General features: G+C 43.5%; 1 protein-coding gene across 1 annotated transcript in view; it reads right to left on the reverse strand.

Moving 5' to 3' along the window:
• Positions 1 to 590: 590 nt before the first annotated feature.
• The window catches only part of NOTCH3 (notch receptor 3), a 114,413-nt gene continuing 90,873 nt past the window's right edge, over positions 591 to 24,130 (reverse strand). The window contains exons 13-34 of the mRNA XM_040346266.1: positions 22,597 to 22,789; positions 22,197 to 22,345; positions 20,466 to 20,579; positions 18,953 to 19,072; positions 17,437 to 17,589; positions 17,081 to 17,309; positions 15,879 to 16,080; positions 14,675 to 14,828; positions 14,404 to 14,588; positions 13,379 to 13,511; positions 12,164 to 12,415; positions 11,642 to 11,754; positions 11,018 to 11,559; positions 9,655 to 9,987; positions 7,232 to 7,392; positions 6,938 to 7,145; positions 6,770 to 6,854; positions 6,167 to 6,329; positions 5,195 to 5,493; positions 4,962 to 5,109; positions 4,750 to 4,847; positions 591 to 2,004 (exon numbers count right to left, since the gene is read on the reverse strand). Of these exons, the coding sequence (XP_040202200.1) occupies positions 730 to 2,004; positions 4,750 to 4,847; positions 4,962 to 5,109; positions 5,195 to 5,493; positions 6,167 to 6,329; positions 6,770 to 6,854; positions 6,938 to 7,145; positions 7,232 to 7,392; positions 9,655 to 9,987; positions 11,018 to 11,559; positions 11,642 to 11,754; positions 12,164 to 12,415; positions 13,379 to 13,511; positions 14,404 to 14,588; positions 14,675 to 14,828; positions 15,879 to 16,080; positions 17,081 to 17,309; positions 17,437 to 17,589; positions 18,953 to 19,072; positions 20,466 to 20,579; positions 22,197 to 22,345; positions 22,597 to 22,789 (5,309 nt within the window). The 3' untranslated portion in view covers positions 591 to 729. The remainder of the gene's footprint in view (positions 2,005 to 4,749; positions 4,848 to 4,961; positions 5,110 to 5,194; positions 5,494 to 6,166; positions 6,330 to 6,769; positions 6,855 to 6,937; positions 7,146 to 7,231; positions 7,393 to 9,654; positions 9,988 to 11,017; positions 11,560 to 11,641; positions 11,755 to 12,163; positions 12,416 to 13,378; positions 13,512 to 14,403; positions 14,589 to 14,674; positions 14,829 to 15,878; positions 16,081 to 17,080; positions 17,310 to 17,436; positions 17,590 to 18,952; positions 19,073 to 20,465; positions 20,580 to 22,196; positions 22,346 to 22,596; positions 22,790 to 24,130) is intronic.

Below are 24,130 nucleotides of genomic sequence, written 5' to 3' on the forward strand. Positions count from 1 at the left end.
AGATATTTTAAAAAGAGCTGCAAAAGGACCAAAATGTTAAATTACAATTTTAAAATACTGCAACAATTTTGTTCCAATAAGACAGGGCAGAAATTCATTTTTACGACCTTTTTTCCTCTACAAAGAAACCTTTCTTGCTAAATTCCGTACCATATTCTATGTGACAGTTCACACGGCAGTTTATGTATAATGGTTTAAAAGAGAAATTGGGGGAAAAATAAAAAATGAATAAACTCTTAACTTTATACACAAGTCCATCTAATGACATACGATTGCCCCAGAATAGGAGCAGTGCAGGGCAGTGAAATTAGCTTAAAAAAAACATATAACAGGGGGACACCCTCTTTAAAATTGTAACATTTCTTTTTTGTTGCAAATAATACGATTATAGCCTGAATTAAAAAAAAAAAAAAAAAAAAAAAAAAGACATCAAGCTGCAGTTTTCCTTCAAAACTAATAAGATCGCGTTAGAAAACGTCTATACAAAAAGTTTTTAAAATTGGTCCCGTTGTAGATAAAAGTTTTTTTTTTTTCTTCATGGTCCCGTCATAAAACATTCTTATAAAATCACTGGAGACTTCATATTCTGCTTTGTAGTGCTCCAAAACACTATACAATTTGAGGGTTAAAAAAAGAGAAAAGTAATGAAAAGGTAAACGAGAGAGTCAAAGAGGGGAAACAGGAAAAATGGGTGAAGGCACTACAAAGTGATGGCAGGTCTTATGTCGGTCAGGCAAACACTTGCATGTTGGTTTGCTCAGATAAGTGGGATGTCTGCCCGTGGGTCCCACCCACTACGACTGGGCTAGGGGTAGTGTCAGACCACTCTGACACAGAGTGAGGAGATGGGCTGGACCACTGCTCTGGAGACTCGGGAGAGGGGGTCAGGTAGGGGTGCTCAGTTGGCATGTGAAGATAGTGTTTTGGGGTTTCCTCTTGAGAAGGTGCGAAGGTTTGCTGAGGAGCGGTCATAGATGGTGGTGTCTGGATGCGGCCCTCGTTGGGTACACTCTGCTGTTTAAAGTAGTTTCCTTCCGAGGGGGTAACTGCTTGAATTGACCTCTCGGCTACATGTGGCATGCTCTGCTGTCGCAAGTGAGCGGTGTTTGGAGCAACTGGGCCCATCTGGCACTGTGGATCCATGTTGATCTTCACTGGACTCTGCATTGCCATCTGGTTCTGCAGCATCATAACTTGCTGGGCATGCAGCTGATGCAAGTTAGGCACTGAACCCGCAGGAGCTCCTGCCATGATGCGTGAGGGATGTGAAGAGGGCACCTGGGTCTGCCACGCAAAGGGAATGTTGCCTGCGCTCAGCATGCCAATATTTAAGCCATTCACCACACAGCTTGGTGCACGCTGCAGTGGCACTCTGCCTTGAAGGGCCATTAAGGCATTTCCTTGGGCTTCCCCGATCTCATTTAGACGAGCCAAAGACACAGCAAAAGGCCCCTCCATAAGGCCGTTCACAAGAGGGGTGGAGGGCACAGACAGGGAGCCAAGGTGATATGTGCCAGGGGCAGCCATTGCTGGGGAGCCAGGATTTCCATTGTAAGCACGCGGTGAATCAAGGGAGTCAACAGGTGAGAGTGTCACCGAGCTCTCCAGCAGACCGCTGCTGCCAGATGGGCAGTCAAGAGACAGCTTCTTGTTTCTGTTTTTCGCTTCCTTAGCTTCTCCACGACTCAGGCTTGCTCCGCCTGCTTTGTTGCTTGCCCGGCGGTTTTTCTTGCCTTGAGGGGTCTGCTTCATATTGCCCATGTAACCATTAGGAGGACAGAGTAGTGGTGACATGGTGTGCCCTCCCATTGTCCCTTGGGAACCCCTGACAGCATTATGTTCTTCTAGGAGCTGAACAATGTCGTGGTGTAGCCTCTCCTGAGCTATGTCTCGAGGAAGGCGGTCCATATGATCAGTAATCTCACGATTTGCATAGTGATCGAGCAGAACCTTTGCTGCTTCATAACTTCCTTCTCGGGCAGCTAGGAACAATGGGGTTTCCTCCTGAAGGGTAGAACAGCAATATAGGTTAGTACATATAGTTACTATTGAAAAACAATTCTCAAATTTACAACAGTGCAAAGATTAAAATTTCACAATCCAGTATAGTTAGGCTACAGAAAGTGGCTTGTGTCCATCAATGGACATACACACCTGACGGTAAGGCCTTCTTCACACATGCTTCAGTTTTTATAAAGCATTTGCAAGCTTTGTTGAAGCTTTTAAAAGTACCCCTCAGCTCTAGTGTGGGAATGTCAACCATAGATCTTAACAGGAGGCAGCCTGTCACTTTAAGCAAGCTGATGGCAGGCTAAGTAAACTTTAGCACTACTTGTTTAAAAGCCTAATGAAGCCTGCTAGCAGAAGATTTAAATTAAGTCAACACTCCCACAAGGATCTCTGTAAAGACATAAAACTAGAACTGAATAGTTCTTTAAAGGCTTCACAAAAGTTGCTTAATCACTTGCACTTTTACCCCCTTCCTGTCACACTGTGAATGATGATTGCGCAGTCATGCAATGCTGTACCTAAACAAAATGTGTATTTATTTTTTATTTTTTTTTAGACGGATAGAGCTTTCGTTTGGTGGTATTTAAATCACCAAGAGTTTTAATTATTGCAAAAAAAAATGAAACAAAAGCCCAAAAAAAAAGTTTCTGTAATAAAATGTAAGCAATTTTTCTCCTTCACCGATGGGCACTGACTGGCATCACTGCTGGGCTGCACCGATAATCAGTGCAGATCTTCCCTGTGAGGAAATGCCGCTGATCGGCTCTCCTTGACCCCTTACATGCCGTCAGTGTGAGGAAAGGAATGCAGATAACCGGCATTTCCTTGCTTATATGCAATCAGCTGTGATTGGACACAGCTGATCACATGGGTAAAGAGCCTCGTCTTCAGCTTTTTGCCAAGATTGGTGATGTGCCGTTTCCCAGGGACATTGTGGCGAGGGTGGGACGACATCACATGATGTTGTCCCAGAACAAGGGAGCTGCTGCCAGCCATTTGATATAACGGCGCACCGGAGGTGGTTAAAGCTTCTCAAATGCTTTGCAAAAGCTTCTTGTATACATAGGGCTTGATTCAGGTAGACTTACGACGGGCGTATCAGCAGATACGCCGTCTTAAGTCCGAATCCGCGCCGTCGTATATTTAAGCGTATGCTCAAATTGAGATACGCTTAAATGTTGCCAAGATATGACCGGCGTAAGTCTCCTACGCCGGTCGCATCTTAGTTGCATAGTTATGCTGGCCGCTAGGGGCGTGTACGTCGATTTACGATGAGAATATGTAAATGACGTAGATACGCCTATTCACGAACGTACGCTCACCCATCGCATGTAAGATACGCCATTTATGTAAGGCGTTTTTAGGCGCAAAGATAAACCACCAATAAGATGGCGCAGCCAATGTTAAGTATGGACGTCGGAACCGCCGTCGAATTTCACGTTGTTTGCGTAAGTCGATTCAGAATAGGGCTGGGCGTAGGTTACGTTCACGTCGAAAGCATTGACTATTTGCAACGTGATTTGGAGCATGCACACTGGGATACGTCCACGGACGGCGCATGCGCCGTTCGTTACGTCATTTACGTGGGGTCACGATTAATTTCCATAAAACACGCCCACCTCTTCCACATTTGAATTAGGCAGGCTTACGCCGGCCAATTTACGCTACGCCCCTGCAACTTACGGAGCAAATGCTTTGTGAATACTGCACTTGCCTCTCTAAATTGCGGCGGCGTAGCGTAAATAACATACGATACGCCCGCATAAAGTTACGTCGCCCTACCTGAATCTAGCCCATAGCTCTTAGACAAGCTGAAGCCTATGAGAACACAGCAATACTGGAACAATACACTGCCGGCTTGAAACAATACAACAGTCAATAACAAACCAGAAACAATTCAAGGTTTATAAAAAAGGTAGGTGGTTTGTAGGACATGGTCACTAAAAATTGCCCATCTTCCCCTGCCTCGGAGTTCCAGCTTATAATCCCCCCCCCCCATAAAATGTATTTTTTTTAAGTAAAATATGCGGTTAGCAATAAAAGTGGCCGTCATTTAGCCAAAAATGGAAGACAACGTTTGTGCAGTGCTGGGTCACGGTATATAGATTAAAGCGAGTTCCAGGCTATTTTTAGTTTATTAAAACAGACACTCACCTGTCCCACGGTCCAGTGATGCGGCCGCACGGAGGCCCGCTCATCGCCACGATGCCATCATTAGAAGTGTGGGCACCTGGCCATGACCGCTTGTGCCTTCACGGCCGGACGCGCGCTGCACTCTTTGAGTGGATAGGCAATCCTCTGGGACCTGTTACGTGTCCCAAAAGATGGCCTAGAGGGAGGGGCCGCCTAGGGGGGAGAGGAGTCGTCGTCTAGGTGGCCCGTAGGAAGTGGGATAGGAAGTCCCCTTCAAAAAACGAAGAATCCACTTCCCCCCCAAAAAATTACAAGGGGGCGGGGAGTACTTAAAGCGGAAGTTTCACTTTTGGGTGGAACTCCGCTTTAATAAGCACTTGAATAGAAAGCAGCCAGTCTAAAAAGTAGTGAGTAAAGGAGGCTTCAATCATTAGATGAGGAGGTGTAATTCAGTTTAAACAGAAGGTGAGGAATCAGTTTGGGGGTGGGGGGGATATCACTGGTTAAGAGTCTGAATTGATCCAGTTAATACTGTTGAACTTATATTGAAAAAAATTATACGACAAACAGCACACGTGATCCCTGTACATTCACCAATACACGCACCTTGCTGTCCTGCATGTCTTTGTTGGCTCCATTCTTCAGCAAAGCCAGAGCGGCTTCAATGTTATTCACAGCCGCAGCCCAATGCAGAGCAGACTTGCCTGGAGAGGAGGAACAAGAGAATATATTCAAACCTTTGTTTAGAATACACCTGCTGGAAAAGTCGGACGCTCTTAACTTTTAAAATAAAGGCAGACGATCAGCTCTATACTAACCGAGTTCATCCACAGCATTGACATCAGCATGGCAGGCAATAAGCTCCTCCACCATCCCCTCCACTGCCAGTCGGGCAGCCAAAATCAGTGCAGTAGAGCCATCACCCATTCGAGCATCCAGATCTGTGGAGCGGTTTCTGATGAGGATCTGTTGGTAGAAGTGTTATTAGAGAACGATGCATACTACTTACAGCTATCACAAAGAAAAAACCCACATCAAGGGAGCAACTTACCTGAAAAACGCCTTGAGCATCAGCAGCCACAGCAGCATGTAATGGGGTACGTCCTGTATTATCCTGAGCATTGGGATCAGCTCCAGCATCCAGAAGTCTCTTGGCTGCGTCTGCTCTGGCATACCTTGCTGCCAGATGTAGAGCCGTCTCACCGGTTCGATCTGTCTGTGCCCCAAGAGATGCCCCTTGGCAGATAAGGTCAGAAATGGCCGATGCTTCCCCTTCTTCCTCATCTTCCTGAGACTCTGGCTCCAACCCACCTCCCAGGAAGGATGCCAACATCAGTGGGGTGAATCCATCTACAAATGGAATCAGAGGAGAGAGATCAGATTTCCATCGCATTCCAGTACTAAATGAGTAAGAGTGAAATGAATAAGAGTGGCAAGAAAATATAAAGAAGCCCATGTGGTGCCCAAAACCGTTCAACAATTCTCCATAAAAATTTCCATTTTGGACAGTGGCCAGTAAAACCTGGACCCTAAAACCAAATTGGCCCAGGAAGTAAATTTATAGGGTTCTGAAAGTTTTTTTTTTTCTTTTAAACTTCTTTAGGGGCATATTTTCACAGCCCATCAGGAAAATTTAGTACACTGGGGATTTCTGCAAACTTTTTTTGTATTCCTGGCATAAGTGATTGACAACAGCGTTATGTACGTAACTTAGACCCCCCCGCCCCCCCTCTCCAGTAACTCCTAAATACCAAGTCCCAGAGACATCAAAAGTGTCTTGTATGTCCAGTTTTGTAGTTTTGACAACAGCGTTATGTACGTAACTTAGACCCCCCCGCCCCCCCTCTCCAGTAACTCCTAAATACCAAGTCCCAGAGACATCAAAAGTGTCTTGTATGTCCAGTTTTGTAGTTTTCACTTAACCAGATGTAGCATCATTCTAATTGCTGTGCCACTAAAAATACCATGTTGTATGCCTAAATGTGAACTCTGCTCTGTACTTAAAAGCAGTGTTGCTGCTCACCTGGGCCTCTCACGTTAACATCCATGCCATCTGTCTCATAGTCACCCTGTGGGGGAGTCAGCGCCGTAGCTGGTGGAAGTCTGATATCTGCAGCAGCTAAGTGGTGCTGTGTCCAAGGCCGTGGGTCCACCGGATCTTGGCGACAGGGGGAAAGCTCCTCAGTCTATAAGAAATGGAAGTGAGACTGTTGTAGTCAATTTACAAAAAAAAAAAGATATAATATATTATATGCACACACAATACTAATATATATTATATATTATATATATATATATATATATATATATATATATATATATATATATATATATCCCTGATGAACCGGCCAAGATTCGATCCATCTATGGCTGCCTTTAGCCTACCATATAGAATACTCTTCCATCCATGACTGCACCTTGATATTCTGTATATGAAAACCAGACATGTATACAGATGCTTCTCAATCAATGTATACAAGCCTCAAATTGGAAAAATTGCTACGAGGCAGTGACGCTAAAAAAAAGGTGGAGCGCAAATGTCACCGCCTTAGATTTAGCATGGAGCTTCCAACATGTATTTTTATAGCAACTGTATCAGTTACAATATCACTCCCCTAGCACTGACCTTTAGTCTTTTAGTCTCAGGACAGTCCGCCTCAGTCCAGTCTTCAGAAGGATCCTCCATGAGAAGTTCTGGTTTAGTGATATTCCTTAAAAGAGAATCACAGCATAAGCAAAGTTAAATAAAAAAAAGACCAATATGCAACATAGGAGGCACCGGTGCTTTTCTTACTTAAGTCCAAGAGCATCCTGCCCCACAGGCTCACGTCTGTCTCTATCCTTTTTCAATATGAATCCTTCTGGGAACCATAATGTGCTGTGTGCTCGCTTCCTGCGAGATACCAGGACGCCCAGCACTATCACAATCAAGATCAACAGCCCAACTACGCCCACTAGTGGAAGAAGATGCAATGACTGGGGTGGTTCTTCAATCTTATCACCTGGGAGGAGACATAAAATGATGAAGTCTTCCATTTCCTCTCTGATTCGTTACATTACTTTTAATAAGGACAAACATATGACTTACTGCGCACAGATTTAATTGGATAAGGAAAATGAAGTCTGTCCACGGCACTCAATGCAGCCAGGAAATCAGCAGCATTTTTCGTATCTGGGAAGCACTCGGATTGGTCTTTGTCGACGTGCTTTTTACACAGCTGATTGTCGATTTCCAACAACACCTCAGACCTGTCAAACAAAAACAGAAGTCAGAACATTGGGGGTCTATTTAACAAAGCCATACCATTGCTCTCCTGCTTTGTAACACATTTCCAGTATAATAAATGCTGAAACTTCGGGGCTGCTGCACAAGTCACAATCCTGGATTTATACATATGGCATTAATTTTTTAAATGGATTACCCTCCAGTTATACATCTATAGCCACAGTTTAAGATCCCACTCTGTTGGAACTGTTAAAGTGGAAGTCCATGCTAAAAACTAAAATCCCTGCATCTATAGACACCCAGAATCTAACACTAACCTATCTAGCCCTGTAAAGAAAAAGAAAATGAGTATACATACCTTTTCTGAAGTCGATCTGACCCGATCTCCAGCGGCGGAAGCTCTGCAGAGAACACGGCCGACAACGGCTGTGAAATGAATGGGAAGTGACGTCACCCATAGACTTACTATGGCGCTTCCGTTGCCAGATGTGTACTCTGCGCCCACCTCCACAGCAAAGCCATGGCTGACAGCTTAGCGTGGGATCCGGTCAGATCATCTTCAAAAAAAGGTGTATATACTAATTTTGTTCTTTACAGGGCTAGATAGGTTAGTTTTAGATTGGGGGTGTCTACAGATGCAGGGATTTTAGTTTTAGCATGGACTTCCACTTTAAGGATCAGCTTCGATCAAAACTGTATCAATTACTTATTTTCTAAAGTAACATTCCAAAGTAAAACAAAAATGTTAAATTGTCCATTACATTGAATTATAAGACACTAGAACACTGTCGCGCAATAAAGATTTTGATACACATTATCAAAAGCAAATCATGAATAATCATTCAACTACATTTACATTAACTTTTTTTTTTTCTTTGGTTGCAAGAGTAAGCATGTGCAGAACTTTTCGCTCGATCTAGCTGGGAGAATTTGATAGCCACAAGCTTTTGAAGATCTGTGGAACTATAAACTGTTCCAATACACTTTCAGAGATTTGTTTACTCTTGGCAAAATTTGCTTATCCATGAAGCCCACATCTAAGGAAAAGCATTGAGCCTGGATTATAATGTGTATGTTTATATGCTCTATACCAGTGATGGTGAACCTTGGCACCCAGATGTTTTGAAACTACAGTTCCCATGATACTCATGCACTTGGCAGTGAAGTTGAGCATCATGGGAAATGTAGTTCCAAAACATCTGGGTTGCTAAGGTTTGCCATCACTGTGCTATACTGTATATTCTTATTTTAGCAATGAGTAACTTGTTGGGAGTCTAAGGGCCTTTCTATGGTTTGGCTACTTTGTCTTTAGTGAGCAATTAGCTCAAGTTTTTAAGGTAGGAATGCATGATTTTTCTTTAATGGAAGCTAGGGTAAAGTTAAAGAGGAGCCAAATCTAAATTAAACCTAAAACAGAAAACTGAGCAGGCAGTTTTTTATTGCAGAATATATTGGGGTTGATTTACAAAAGCTAGAGTGTGGAAAATCTGGTGCAGCTCTGCATAGAAACCAATCAGCTCCCGGGTTTTTTTTTTCCCGTCAAAGCTTAATTGAACAAGCAAAATTTATAAGCCGATAGGCCTACCATGCACAGCTGCACCAGATTTTGCACTCTCCAGTTTTAGTAAATCAACCCCAACTATGTCTCTTCTGCAATAATACGCACTTACCTCCCTGCTTGCAGTTTTCCATCCAATGTACACTGAGCAACCCATGTGCAGCTCAGTGTACATTCCCGGCATACTTTAGCTATGCAGGAATGACCGACTCCCATACGAATTGCACAGGAGGACATCTCTCAAGAGGCCGATTAACTGGCACCCAGGGAGAAGACAACAGTGGCCGGCGAGGAATCTAACTGTTGCTGTCCCTGGAAGGTGGAGGCGAGTATATTGGAGAATTTAGTACCGCTTTAATGCTGGGGCTGGCCAAATTTTGAGACATCTATGGCTATTCCTGTTGGAGAGGAGTTGACCTAATGATCGACTCCTCTCAAACTGGAATGTTGAAAAACATTTGTTCTATCAGCACTGCAGCCAATCGACTGCAGTGCTGATCAGTGTATTCTGATCCAGCTGTCAGAATACAATAACACAGTGGGGAGGATTCCCCCATCCATCTAAAGTGTGTGCATAGCGAAATCCCTCTTTTTTTATAAGCCCTAGTGGAGGCAAAAAAAAAAAAAAAAAAAATACATGTATAGCCAGCTTTAAACATACAAACACCATCCACTAGAGCTGCAGGACAGATTACTTGAATGCTCTTCCCAACAAACATGTGCTCACCCTATGATGTCACTGTCCAGCTCTCGCTTCTCCCTCCGCTCCGCTGCCTGGCTTCTCCTGTATGGTTTAATCATGTACTGGCCATCTTTATCCACACGGAAGCGAAGAGAGGTACGCAGGATGACGCTGAGTCTCAGCAGGAATGATTTGCTTTCCTTTAGAAGCTGTTCAGGAGGGAGCAGAACCACAATTACCAGCACTCCCTCTGCCAGCTGCTCTCCATCCCGGCCTCCGGCACAGTCAAGACCATCCCAGCCACACTCCTCCGAGTTACATCCCTGGTCGCACCGACCATCTCCATAGTGGTCCATACAGTACTGTTCGTAGACGGGGCTGTCACAGAAGAAAATCAGTTTGACACTTTAGAAACGCTGTTCCTTATGATTAGAGACAACACATTCGCAACATATACCCCAACTTGTTTTGCTCCCCTGCTGCTCCTTTAAACACCTAGAGCCAAAAGGAAATCCTCTGTAATATTAGGTACACAGGAGTGCTGCGGGCCAAGCAAAGCTGCCATTCAGAGGATTTTAAACCCGAGTCCATAGTCCAAAAATTGTAACATACAAATCTATAGACTCAGTACTTTCCTCCATACCAAGCTCCTACATGGAGCAGCAGAGGAGTAAAAGGACGTGAAGCATATGCTGCTAAGAGAGCAAAAATAAGGCTGAACTCCAGGTTTTCAATTAAATATAGGACTAAAATGGGTAGAAAGGATTTAAATCTACTTTGTGTGCATGAAACCCAGATATTATAGACAAGCATTTACATCCTGACTGTTCTGTACATAATCTGTGAATAGACCAGAGCTGTGGGAGGGGCCCAGCAGGCGCCATCTACTACAAACTGCCTACAGAACTACAAGAGGGGGCGGAGACAAGACCAGTCATTCTGTACTAGGAGAGAGAGAGCAGCAGTGATTGGTCTTTATTACAAGAAGCTCCTGCACATAGGTCAAGTCTCACCCTGGATTACCCCACAGATCTGGAAGTAGTACACCAGGATTCAAGGAAGAATAAACATTGTAGCCAGACAACAGGAGCTTATTCTGGAGTTCAGCTTTAAAACAAAGCAGTTTTCCCCTTCACGGGCAAAGAACAGGTTCACTTTAGACAGCTAATATATCAACTAATTAAAAGAAAACCTGTGAATTCTAAAAAAGTATAAAAATCCCCAAATTTTACAGAAAAGGCTGCTTTTTTGAAACCAGTAGCATTGGGTTACAGTTTTATTTACAGCTTACTAAAGTAATAGAAGACACCCTGTGGTGCCTGCTTTTGGGACTTTAAAATGAATCTAATATAAAACAAAATGGCTGAAAGTCAACCCCAAATTCTCAACAGCATTTCAGGTCTCTTACTTGCAGCTATGTTCAGTCTTCTCCCGGCAGTCAAAGTTGTCATAGAGACACTCAGCCGACGCGCACTGCAAATCACATTTGGAATTATTGAACAGAAGCTGGCAGCTTTGTGAAGGACAATTCTTCCACGGGTCATCCACAGTCAGAGCGCAATCTCCACCATCCCAGTGACATTCTTTAGAATTGCACTCCCGGTCACAGCGGCCATCACCCATCTTGCTGGGGCAGGGTTGTGGGCCACATTCTGGGTCCTCAAATGGGGGGGCCCTTATATCACACCGTGGTCCAAGGAAGTCTGGCGGACAGTGGCAGGTAAAATAAGGGAACTTGTCAGTAGTGCCACACCGAGCTCCGTTTTGGCAAGGTGAAGGGGAGCAGGCTGATTGAGGGGGAGACCGCAGGATGGTGTCATTTCGGCAGACAACACCTGGAGGGCAGACACAACGAGGGCCCTGAGATGAAGGGACACAGGAGAAGCCAGTTGGACAATCAGAGTCTCGACAGGAATTTAGAGGCCGCTCACAGTGAAGTCCAGTGAAGCCCTATAATAAGACAACAATATATTATGAGTGAATAAGGATTATAGATTGGCGTAGCTTTCAAATGCAAAAGACAAGTACTTACTGTAGGACAGCGGCAGGTGTACCCCAGAGGGGTGTTTACTGTCACACGGCAGACACCTCCATTTTGACAAGGACGAGACTCACATGTGTTTACCACACTCTGGCAGCGGCGTCCTGAAACATCGTAATTATATTTAATATTACATTCCTACACTACCAAGATTGATAGACACACTAAATGGCTTCCTTGTTAGGGATTTCCTGAAGAAAATAATTTAAAAAATACAAGTCTCCTCTTAAAATGGAACTTCAGGCTACCAGGTGAATTTGCGCCCCCCCCCCCCCCCCCCCGGCACCACAATTGTGCTACATAGGGCCTGTTGGCAGATCTGTGCATATGCAGGTGATTTTTCATGCGTGCGTAAAGACAGCAAGATTTAATAAAGATTAATAATAAAGTAGAATAACGATTACATATCACCATTTAATAGTGCTTTCTTGATGAATGTATACACTGACTAGATGAGTTTTACCAGCTGCTCTCTAGCATTTATTTTCCCCCTCCATCACACAACCATCTTACCTGTATAGCCATTTTTGCATTTGCACTGATAATCATTGGCCATCTGAATGCAGTCACGAGTGTTGTGTGCCACACAAGGCCCAGACAGGCACTCGTTGATGTCACCCTCACATCTCTCGCCAGTGTAGCCTGGAGGGCAGTTGCAGCGGTAGCCCCCAACTTTATCCACACAGGTCCCATTGTTCAAACATTTGAACTGCCCAGAAGGGGTGAGAGTGGAACAGTCATCTTCATTAATCTCACACAGCACTCCTGTAAAATTATACATTAAATGCGGTTATGAGAATGCAAAATATTCTTACATAAACAGAAGCAGCTTACAGTGTATGGTCAGCTTATGTGGGGTCACAGAGGTGTTTGTGATGTGCCACCAAATGACAATTTACTAGACATAGCCTAGGTTTGTCCAAGTGCAAAATCTGTGATGAGCGATACAGTACACTTTTATCTAGGTTTCAAATCATATATTACTGCTCCGAGACTATAATGTGGTTAATTACTTGCAAAAAAGCATTCCCGAGATGAAAACATTACTTCCACCCATGCCAGCACCACCCTTACCCTGACCGTAAAGAAAACGGCAAAAAAATAAAATAACTGTATTTTGCAGAACTTTCCTCTATGCTTTACTAAAGCTTATAAAAAATAGTGCAGAGCATCTGCAACGTTTTATTCGGTCACCGTCAATGGTCTTTGCTGACATTTTGGTAAGCATTCTCTACTTGGGCCTTAGTATGATGACCATTTGGTCTATGGATTGAAAAGTTTAATAACCCTGGACCCTACTGTACCCATTTACTAGCTACAGGGTCTTAGATAAACCCTAAACTCCAATTTTCACAGCTGTTGGAATCATATTTTCACCACAATATAACTACAAACGCACAAAAGGTACTTCAGAGCTCACATATTTGCTATATTTGTTATCACTGCAAAAAACGTTTTCGTATTTATTGGTTTATTATCCCCGAATAAAACATCAAGCTTTCGTCATTTATTGTATTTAATTTGCAATTTTATGCAGCTAAAATGAATGTTCCACCAATCCTTTGATCTAAAGCAAGCAGCATATTCTAGATAAATGCTAGCCAATTAAAACGCTAGAATTAGAATGCCATTTGTTTAGAGAAAGCTGTAATACAAAACTAAGAATCTATTACATTTTTGGCACATTACTAATAAGGACATGTGGGATAATCCAGTCTACATGCTTACCGAGGGTTCCTGGAGGACAGGAGCAGATGTAACGACCAATCAGGTCAATACAGGACCCTCCATTCTGACATGGGTGAGACTGGCACTCATCTATGTTTATTTCACAGTTTGTTCCTTCAAATCCAGCCACGCACTAGGAAAACAGATAACATTATAAACAAAAAAATACAAGGTGTACCTCCTTTAAGAAAAGCTTGAGGTGACCATACCATCCAATGTCCCCAACATAACAGATGCTAGACCACAAACCCCATTACATGATATGTACTTGTATAACAAAACCTTAGAGGTTCTTCGTCCTGTATTAAACATTTTTTTTAATTTAGCAGCTACGCAATGAGGAAAGTCCTCAGAGGTCTACTTCACACTCTCCAGCTACCACAAAAGAAGTGATCTTAGGCCTTGGTTACCAACACCATGTTTATTAGGTTATAACTGAGCTTTTTTATTTTAATTGGTGTATTTTACCTTGTTAACAATTCCAAGCCTGGGTATGCCCAAGGCTGCATTCACACCTGAGCGTAGCGTTTTGCCGCGATTTTGCGGAATTTTTTACCGCCATTTGCTGCGATTTGTTGCACCCAAACTGCTTCTTTAATCGGTCTTCGGGTCATCAGCAGCGACAGGTTTACTATGGACAGCCGGATTGAGACTCCTTGTGGCTTCAAAGCCGGTCACCCGCCACTCTGCCCTTTGTGAATGGTTCCACAGCCTTCTGAGAACTGTTAAATTTGGGGGGGTGGGGAGGGGACACTTCTGGTGGATCGCCGCAGTAATCCAAACCAGAATAAAGTGCCAAAAACAGAAAAGCATAAAGCAGAACTCCCCCTTTAAGCCTGCTTTGCTCATCAATAACGCTAGATAAGACTACCTCATTTTCTACAACCTATATACGATTTTGTAGCGTAACGCTTCATGTTTTTTATCCTTTCTAGAAAACCTCTGACTTGGAATAACAAAGAAAAAAAAAAAAAAAACACAGAGCAGATATAATATCGCTCCATAGACTCCTTAGTCTTGCTCACCTCACACACAAAACCACCAAGGTAGCTGTGGCAAGACCCTCCATTAAGACAAGGATCTGGGTCACACTGGTTGATGGGCGTCTCACAGTAGCTCCCGGTGTAGCCCCCTCTGCAGAAACACTTGTGAGAGTTGCCGGTGTTCATACAGTTTCCCCCGGCATGGCAGAGCTGATCCACACGAACACCTAACACAAAAACAATATATGTAAAGAGCCAACCCATAAAAGTCTCATTGTGCTACATTGTACCGGCTTTTATCCCCTATACGCACCTTTCCTGCTCGCTGCTACGTCACAAGAGACACGTGGGATATCACAGTAACTTCCCGCCCATCCAGAAAGACATTCACAGCGGATAGATGGGCCTAATTGAGTGCAACGACCTCCATTCTGGCAAGGAGAACGACGGCAAAGATCCAGCAAATTCTGAAATAAAGGAGCAATTGTGTCAGAGGCAACCGTTACCGTTGGTAAATATAAACCACAAAAAGGGCAATATTCATCCAAATGCTGTGTGTTTGGTAGCCTAAGATCTGGGTAAAACGTATTCACCTCCATCAGCAAGGGACCTTAAACCCTTTCCTTTTCCTATTCAATTACCTTTAAGCCTTTCAATGTCATAACATTTTTACCTTTTTTGTTGCACACATTTAAAAAACAAAAAAATACTGTATTTATTAGTGTATAACACGCACCTTCATTTTAAGAGGGACGTTCCAGGAAAAAAAAACCTACAATTTTAAATAAAGAACTTTGAAGCAAATTAAGGGTCACAGTCCATCAATGCAGCCTGATCAGTGCCCTTCGGCAGCCTCCCCATTTCAAATTAATGCAACCTGCACAGTGCCCATCAGCACGCAGTAAAAAGCAATGGAGAGCACATGTCCTTATTGAGAGTTAAAGGTGTGTGTGTGTGTGTGTGTGTGTGGGGGGGGGGCAACACTGGACTGCTCCATAAATGCACCAAAAATACGTTAAAAATGCACATGCAGAAAAGCATCTGGAAAGCAGCCAGACTGCGTTTCTATGGTGTGAACTGGCCCCAAGTAACCCTTTTCGTTACACGGGAGGGAGTGATGGTCACTGATCCCTCTCCCGATTCTGGTCTTGCCGATGGGCATGCAGAGCCTGTGAAGCATGGTGGGGGTACGCGGGGTTAGCCCAAGTGTGTGCAAACTACCACCTCCTCCCTGAAGTCACCGCCGTAGTATCTACAGCGGTGGCAGTAACCGGGCTAAACTGCTCAAAATGTAAGAAAATGTTTGATACTTCATGGATTAATTTGACATATTTGTATGTATGTTTAATAAAACTAAATTTTTTGATTAAAAAAACAACAACTGCCAAATCACTTGAGGACAGTGAAGTTAGCACTCACAGGATAGAGAAGTGTTAAGAGTCGTACTTTGCAAGGAGGTCCATTTTAATGTTTTTTTTGGAAATCTGGTTTACAGCAATCTGGCCCATTTCACTCACCTGGCACTGTGTTCCTGTGTACCCATTGGGGCAGATACAGTGATATGACTCCACCCTGTCCACACACACAGCTCCATTCTGGCAGGGCCGGGAAGCGCACTCATCCACTTCGTGCTGGCAGTGAGATCCGGTGAAGCCAGGGCGGCAGATGCAGGTGTAGGAGTCCACGCCATCTTTGCAGGTCCCACCATTAAAACAAGAGCTGCAGATAAATGAGCACAGAATTACGTTAATTTACAAGAACAGCGACAGGACCCATTAAACAATTTATTCAACATTTGCTGAAATCTTTGTCATCAAGTCAATCATTCCAGCGGATTAGAATGCATTTACTGTCCAGTTTTATATGATGACTTTTGTGAGCAAACCTAAAACAAGACCCATGATTTTATTTCACCGCTTATCATCCTTTACCCCAGGGGCAGGCAACTCTTGGTATTCCAGTTGTGGTTGAACCAAAAATGCTATTATGCCTTTGGGAGTAATGCCTCTGGCTGTTAGTCGTATGGGACTTGTAGTTCCAGAATAGAGTTTAAACACTTCCAGCCTGTAGTTGGGGTGCAACATGTTCTTAGGCCTTCCTCTCCTACATCTAAAAATCTATTCTTTTTTTTCTAGAAAATTTACATAGAACCGTCCAAACATAATAAATATTTTGGCAGTCGTTGCAATTTTTTATGTCACAGGGAATTTGCGCAGCAATTTTTTAAACACAATTTGAAAAAAAAAACACTTTCAGGTTTAAAAGGAAAAAAAAAAAAAACACTAAAGTTAGCATTTTTTTTATATAATGTGAAAAAAAAAATTATAAATATATATATTTCATATCCATCTATATATTTTCCCCTTTATCCCTCTTTTTTTGATCACTTTTATTCCTATTAAAATGAATGTAAAAATATTCCTTGCAATATATATATATATATATATATATATATATATATATCTCCTCTATCTTACACTTTGGATCAATTATCCTCTATTAGTCAAAGATAGCACTGAAGTCTGACTTTGTTGCTTCAGTTGTAAGCTTTGAGGCGGATTGCTCCACAGCGTCTGTAGCTACAAAGCTCATTTACTGATTATTATTTTGTTTGTAAACACATGTAAATATTTTAAGTTTCTTAGTCCTAGCTTGGCTACTCATTTTGTAGGTAGATATCCTGCAAACTGGAACCAGTTTGCGATTCAGAGTCACCTACCTCTCAGTACAGTCCGGTATGTTGGTCTCGCAGATGGGCCCGGTGTATCCCGGAGCACAAGAACACACATAGCTGTTAACATAATCTAAGCAGGTGGCTCCGTTGAGGCATGGGTCACTAAGACATTCATTGATTTCATTCACACATCTTGATCCGGTGAAGCCAGGCAGACACGTGCAGGAGAAGGAATTTACCCCATCTTTGCAGGAACCGCCATTGAGACAGGGATCTAAGAGTGTAGAAAAATAAAGTAAAAAATAAATAAAAATTTAGGACTAGTCGCAATTAAAAATTTTGTTTCTTTTTTATTTTTAGCCCCCCCCACCCCATACAGCCAGATTGACATTACAACTTACTTGGTAAACAATCGTTGAAATCAGTCTCGCAGTTGTGACCCGTATATCCTGGTTTACAGAGACAGTTGTAGCCACCTGGAAGGTTGGTACATTGTCCACCATTTTGGCAAGGGCTCCTGTTGCACTCATTCACATCGATGTCACATGATTCACCTGCAACAGTAGGTGGCACTATTACCCAGCATTCTATGTTATTTCTGTCGTATGAAGGTTCTGATGTCAGATTTTTATGGAAAATGAACTCTAGCCATAAAGCACTTCCTAGGATTAGCAAATCTGTAGCAGCCATCGAGCTCTGACTATTTGTAGCTAGCTGTAAAATCTCAAGCACACCACAACTCTAACTGCCTTTCTCCTCGCAGGATAAAGCAGCGATGAGAGCCTGAGATAGCTGTTCCCACACCCTCCACAGCCCAGCGCTGAGAGCCTGAGTCAGCTACTCCCACCTCTTCCACAGCCCAGCACTGAGAGTCCGAGCCAGCCGATCCCGCCCTCTCCACGGCCCAGTGCTGAAAGCCTGAGTCAGCCGCTCCCACCCCTTCCACAGCCCAGCACTGAGAGTCCGAGCCAGCCGATCCCGCCCTCTCCACGGCCCAGTGCTGAAAGCCTGAGTCAGCCGCTCCCACCCCTTCCACAGCCCAGCACTGAGAGTCCGAGCCAGCCGATCCCGCCCTCTCCACGGCCCAGTGCTGAAAGCCTGAGTCAGCCGCTCCCACCCCTTCCACAGCCCAGCACTGAGAGTCCGAGCCAGCCGATCCCGCCCTCTCCACGGCCCAATGCTGAAAGCCTGAGTCAGCCGCTCCCACCCCCTTCCACAGCCCTGCGCTCCAGTGAGCTATGAGGGGGCATGTTTTTGAAGGCTGTGATTCTGTAACTATCTGCAAGCACCGTGAAAAGGCAATACAAATTGGTGGCCATATATGCTTTCATTATTTATTTTTTTCAAATGATTAAGTAAAAAAAAGCCATAATTTCCCTTTTGCTCAATTTAAACTCAATTTTTATCAGATTTGATCAAACCGAGTTGATTGGCCAGGGCGAAAAATTTATAGTTTGTTTTGCATCGATTAGCAGCACTGAGATACTTGTTCATACGATCGTATTTTGATTGATCAGATGAGATTGCATAATGGGAACAGAGATGCAATCAATGACTTACAATCATAAGTTACCATCATATCTTAACTATCAAGCAAAATCAACTTCCCTGTGATTGATCAAATGAGTTGTCCACTGTAGACTGGCAAATCTGATCGGAAGAGATCGATCACAAAATGATTAATGGAAGCGTGTACGGCCACCATAAGCACTAAACTACAAATTGCTACAATATTGACCCATCATTGCCTGTAAAGACCTTTTTTGTTACAAAAAAAAACAAAAAAATCCATAATTCGAGAATTTCTTTGGCCGATACATATATGCTCATTTGACGTGGCCATTGCTGCACAAAAGCCAAATTTCTACCATTCATTTCATTAATTATCCAAAGAAAATGTGTAAATTTGACCATTACCTTCCCAGCCAGTAAGACATTTGCAGGAGTAGCTTTCATAGTCTGCAGATGGAGTGCACACACCGCTATTATGACAAGGCTCAGAGCCACAGGGGGCGAGTAGAGTCTCGCATGTTTGGCCTGGAACACAAAATTAAACAACATTTTGTTATTTTACACTGCACCTTGTGCATAGTTTACATATCTTGTCACATTAGCACCCACCTATCCCTACATTGCTTCTGATCAACAAGTAATCTTCTATGATTGATTAAAGGAGTTGTAAAGGCAGGTGATTTTTTGATCTTAACGCATTCCATCCATTAACTTACAAAGCCTTTTGTGTGCAGCAGCCTCCACAATACTTACCTGAGCCCCATCTCTGTACAGCGATGTCCACAAGTCCCTCGGCCGTCTGGGACTCTCCCTTCTGATTGGCTATAACAGCAGTGGTGCCATTGGCTCGCACGGCTGTTAGTCAGTTAGCCAATTGGGGAAAAAGGGGACATGCGGAATTGACACACGGAGCTGGAGCTCAGCTCGGGTGCCCCCATGGCAAGCTGTTTGCTGTGGGGGCACTCAACAGAAGGGAGGGGCCAGGAGCAGCGAAGAGGGACCCAAGAAGAGGAGGATCCAGGCTGCCCTGTGCAAAACCACTGCACAGGGGAGGCAAGTATAACAACAGGTTTATTTTTTTTTATACAAGACTTTACAAGCACTTTAATTGCTACTCACACCATGTAGAAAGGTTAGAGTTTAGCCACATGTGCTGCCTTCTAGAGGCACCATGTAGCCAGTTCACCTGATGGACACTCAGCCACGTTCTGCTCTTATGGATGCTGGAATCAGTATAAATATGCAGTTTGCATCCCTGTGCTGTTCCTTTAGTTTGCATAGTGATAAGTATCACGAATGCCCAAGTGGGGATTTATTTGACATTTGTGGTGCATGTGCCTTAACACATGGGGCCGATTTACTAAAACTGGAGAGTGCAAAATCTGGTGCAGCTGTGCATGGTGGCCAATTGGCTGCAAACTTCAGCTTTGCTAATTCGACTGACAATAAAACTTGGAAGCCGATTGGTTTCTATGCAGAGCTGCACCAAATTTTGCACTCTCCAGTTTTAGTAAATCAACCCCATGCCGTCTGCCTTCAGGAACATGCACTCGCACAGATGTCAAATTGGGAGCAGGGGTTGTCTGTGCCGCTGCTCCATCCCAATTAACACGAATAGGCATGAACGCACACAGATGCAGAGAAAACCTGCGCATCCTCTGCAGGCAAACAAGGCTCTTCACACTGGTGTATATGCTTAAGTACGCCTATGTGAATGAGGCCTAACTGGAGTTCCACTTTAACTAAAAGCAGTTTTTTTTTTAAATATAGCATGAACCGATGTCAAAACTGCACACATTTGTAACAGAGTAAGCCATCTACTTCTATTACTGTTCCTCTGGGAAGCCTGAAAGAGCAGTAGGAAATGAATGCTCTGTGGGGTGTGTACAGTATTCAGATATCCTTATATCCAACTCACCTGTATATGGCAGAGTACACAGACAGCTGTATCCTGCAATACCATCCACACAGGTTCCTCCATTCAGACAAGGAGCTGGGGCACACTCATTAATATTCGTCTCACAAAAGTTTCCTGTATGAAAAGAAGAAATATGGCATTATGACAAATATACCAAAAAAGAAAGACAAACAACAAGAGGCACAAGGAGAATCCATCAAGAGTGGCCATTTGTAAATTGTGTGTGTCCCAATACCAAGTCATACTTCATCCTTCTTTGAGTAGAAGTACAACAGGCTAAGCCTTTAGTTTTCTTGTACTCCTGAGCTCATTTCCTATTTGTTTTAGGACAGTCATTTATCAATGAGCTAGGTTAAAGTTAAGGGGGAAAAAATAAAAATCAACCCCATCCTTTTTATTCCTCACCCCAGCAGGCTTCATGTTGCTCCCCTCTCTGATGCTCCAAGGATAAACACCAAACACCCATCCAGTTTACCCCCTAACCCCCCGGCCTTACCTCTGTGGGTGATAAGGGGTCAGTGCCCATGCAGCCATGATAGTGGTCCAGAGATTTGAAGTCCCCGCTTGTCTCCCCATTCTTTCTGCAGGTCTTCCAGGACAGATAAGAGTAATTCTAATTGGTCCGTGCCACACAGGGAATGGCTCTGATCCATCTCAGTAAGGATTTCAAATCCCTGTACTGCTACATTGGCTGCATGGACAGCTTAAGAGACTAGAGCAGTGCACCACTCATCAAATCCCCCACTGGTGCTCTAGACGCCTCCACTTTTTGGTGTGCCATCATAGGAAGCTGCCCCCAAGCCATGCTTGTGTATCTATAGACACACAGCGTGGCTTGGTCTCATCCCCACTCCCTCATCACAATATTCGACTGACAGCAGCAGGAGCCAATGGCTCCCGCTGCTGCCGAGACTCCTGTGAGAAGAGAGTGAAGAGTCAATGCAGATGGGCACAGCACTGGATTGAGACCAGGCACTGGCAAGAATAAAGGGGAGGAAAAGGGGCAATACAAACACTAGGACATATTTTACCTTAAAGCAGATGTGCCAGTATAAAAAAATATTAAAAGCCAGCAGCTACAAATACTGCAGCTGCTGACTTTTAATATTAGGACACTTACCTGTCCTGGAGTCCAGCGCCGTCAGCAGCAGGGGACGAACGATCGCTCGTCTCTCTGCTGCTCCCCCCGCCATCCTCAGTGAGGGAACCAGGAAGTGAAGCGCTCCGGCTTCACTACCCGGTTCCCTATGGCGCATGCGCGAGTCGCGCTGCCCCCGCCGATTGGCTCACACGCTGTGTGCTGGGAGCCGAGTGCTCCCAGCACACAACGGGCGACAGACGGGAAGTCAGAAAAACCCGTCTTTTGCCCGTAGCGTGTGGCCGGAAGTGGGTGCAAATACCTGTCTTTAGACAGGTATCTGCACCCCCCACCCCCCTCCCCCCTGAAAGGTGTCAAATGTGACACCGGAGGGGGGGCGGGTGCCGATCAGCGTGAGTTCCACTTTAGGGTGGAGCTCCACTTTAACGAATGCATTAAGGTTTAAATAAAAATATTATATGTCCAGGCTTTAGAACCAGTTTATGCAGGATGCTGTGTCAGCATATGTCACAAACAAGCACAAGTAAAATTTGAATAAAATAAAACAAAAATAAAATAAGACTATTAAGCATAATTCAACTTTAACTGGGTTTTTGAAAATATGCATACATTTATCCTTGTAAAAACGTTACCTCGGAAACCCTCTCGGCAGCGACAGACTGGTCGTCCAAGATGCTCCGTGCAAGTTCCTCCATTCTGACAGGTGCTGGCAGAACAAACATCATTGCTTCGCCGGTCACATGACCTGCCAGACCAGCCTTGATGACAGTCACATGCATACCTAGGGCAAGGACAAAACACAAAGTGCATATATTAAGGAATGCAAAACGCAATTAACCTAGAACCATGAAAAAGTATTCCAATGGACAAGAAGTGTTAGAAAAACAAAAGAAACCAAAAACATAAATCCCTACATCTCTTGGTATATAGTAAAGAAAACAAGGCTTTACATAACTTTCCTTTAACTGTAAAAATAATACATTTATAAGCTTTCCAAAAAATGCTCCTGAATTATATATTGGCAGTACTTACATCTCATTGACTTTGCGGCAAACACCATGGACACATGAAGGAGTGCATAGCTGGGTGGGATTACACAGAGAGTCACGAGGACCACCACCTTCAGGACAAGCACAACGGAAACCATTCTGTGTAACTTGGCAGGTTCCTCCAGCTCGGCATGGGTTGGATGCACACGGAGACACCTCTATGTTACAGAGAGGACCTAGAAAACATTAACACATGATCAGCGCTCAAACAAATAGAAAAAACAAACATTCTGCTGGATGCTTTCAGAGAGGTTGCATTCACTTTGCAGGAGGATCCACGCAAACTCAAACCAAAGGATACAAGGGACTCCAATTATAATGGACTTAAACCAAAGAACGCAAGAGCGTGAAGAAAGCAAGAGTGTAAAAGAGAAACTAAAGAGGGGGGAGGGGCTAAGCAGGGGCACAAGAGGGTGGGGGACGAGCAGGAGGGGTGCGAGCGCAAAAGAGCTAGGGCGTACAAGAGAGAAAGCAAGAGCGCGAGAGAGAACAAGAGAAAGAGAGCGAAAGACGGAAAGAAAGACTAAAAGATAGACAGATGGCTAGAGCAAAATATATATATATATATATATATATATATATATATATATATATATATATATAAAAAAAAAAGAAGAAGATAGAATTAAGAGAAAAATGGACCAAAAAAAAAAGAAAAGATAGAAAACGTTTTAAATTGCAAAGACTACTTAAAAAAAAAAAAAAAAAAAAAAAAAAAAAAAAAGGCAGGGTAGGGCAAGGACAAAACACAAAGTGCATATATCAGCTGATGTACAAGAAAGAAACCATGAACTCAGAGCACAAGGTCAGCCAAAGCTCCTATGGTCACTCTGGAACTTCTAGTTCCTCAAGTCCATAGATCTTCTAGTTGCCCATGTATGGCTTTAGACCCCTCTTTCACCATCTATCCTTTTCACTTTCTTTAATTTCCTACTATGTTTTTTTCCCCCCCAAACACCATCTGCTGTTTATTAAAAAGATATTCCATCTACCACTAGCTGACCATGTATGGTTCTCAAATTGAAGAGAGATATGTTGTTGTAAGAAGTAAAAAAATAGATCTTCCTCCATTAGTACAGAAATAGATTTAAGAAAACATAGTTTAGTCCAGGAAAAGTGCCCAGAGCATGAACTAGCAAGTCTGTCCCCGACACTGAAATAGCCAGCAGAGGGGTCAACCAGCATCAGCTGTGTACACATCACACCAGTGCAGCTGGGAGCTATAAGGGTACATCTACTCTCCTGCAAATCCAAGTGACCTGGAATTCCATAGGTGCAATGCTGGCATTTTCAGACCAAAACCTAAAAAGATGATTGGTCGATTTTCACAAGCTATAAAAGAGTTGATTGATGGTCTACTGTGAAAGTGGTCTCTCAGACTGATCATGCCTTTCGCCATGCATGCACATGTTGAGATTTCATGGAAGTTTAGCCATTTAGTAAGACAGTATAGCGTAGACAAATTTTCCCATGCATAATCTGCTTAAGTTTGATATACATTAGTAGAACTTTGTTTG

This window comes from Rana temporaria, chromosome 3 (assembly GCF_905171775.1).
Source record: "Rana temporaria chromosome 3, aRanTem1.1, whole genome shotgun sequence".
Lineage (NCBI taxonomy): Eukaryota > Metazoa > Chordata > Amphibia > Anura > Ranidae > Rana > Rana temporaria.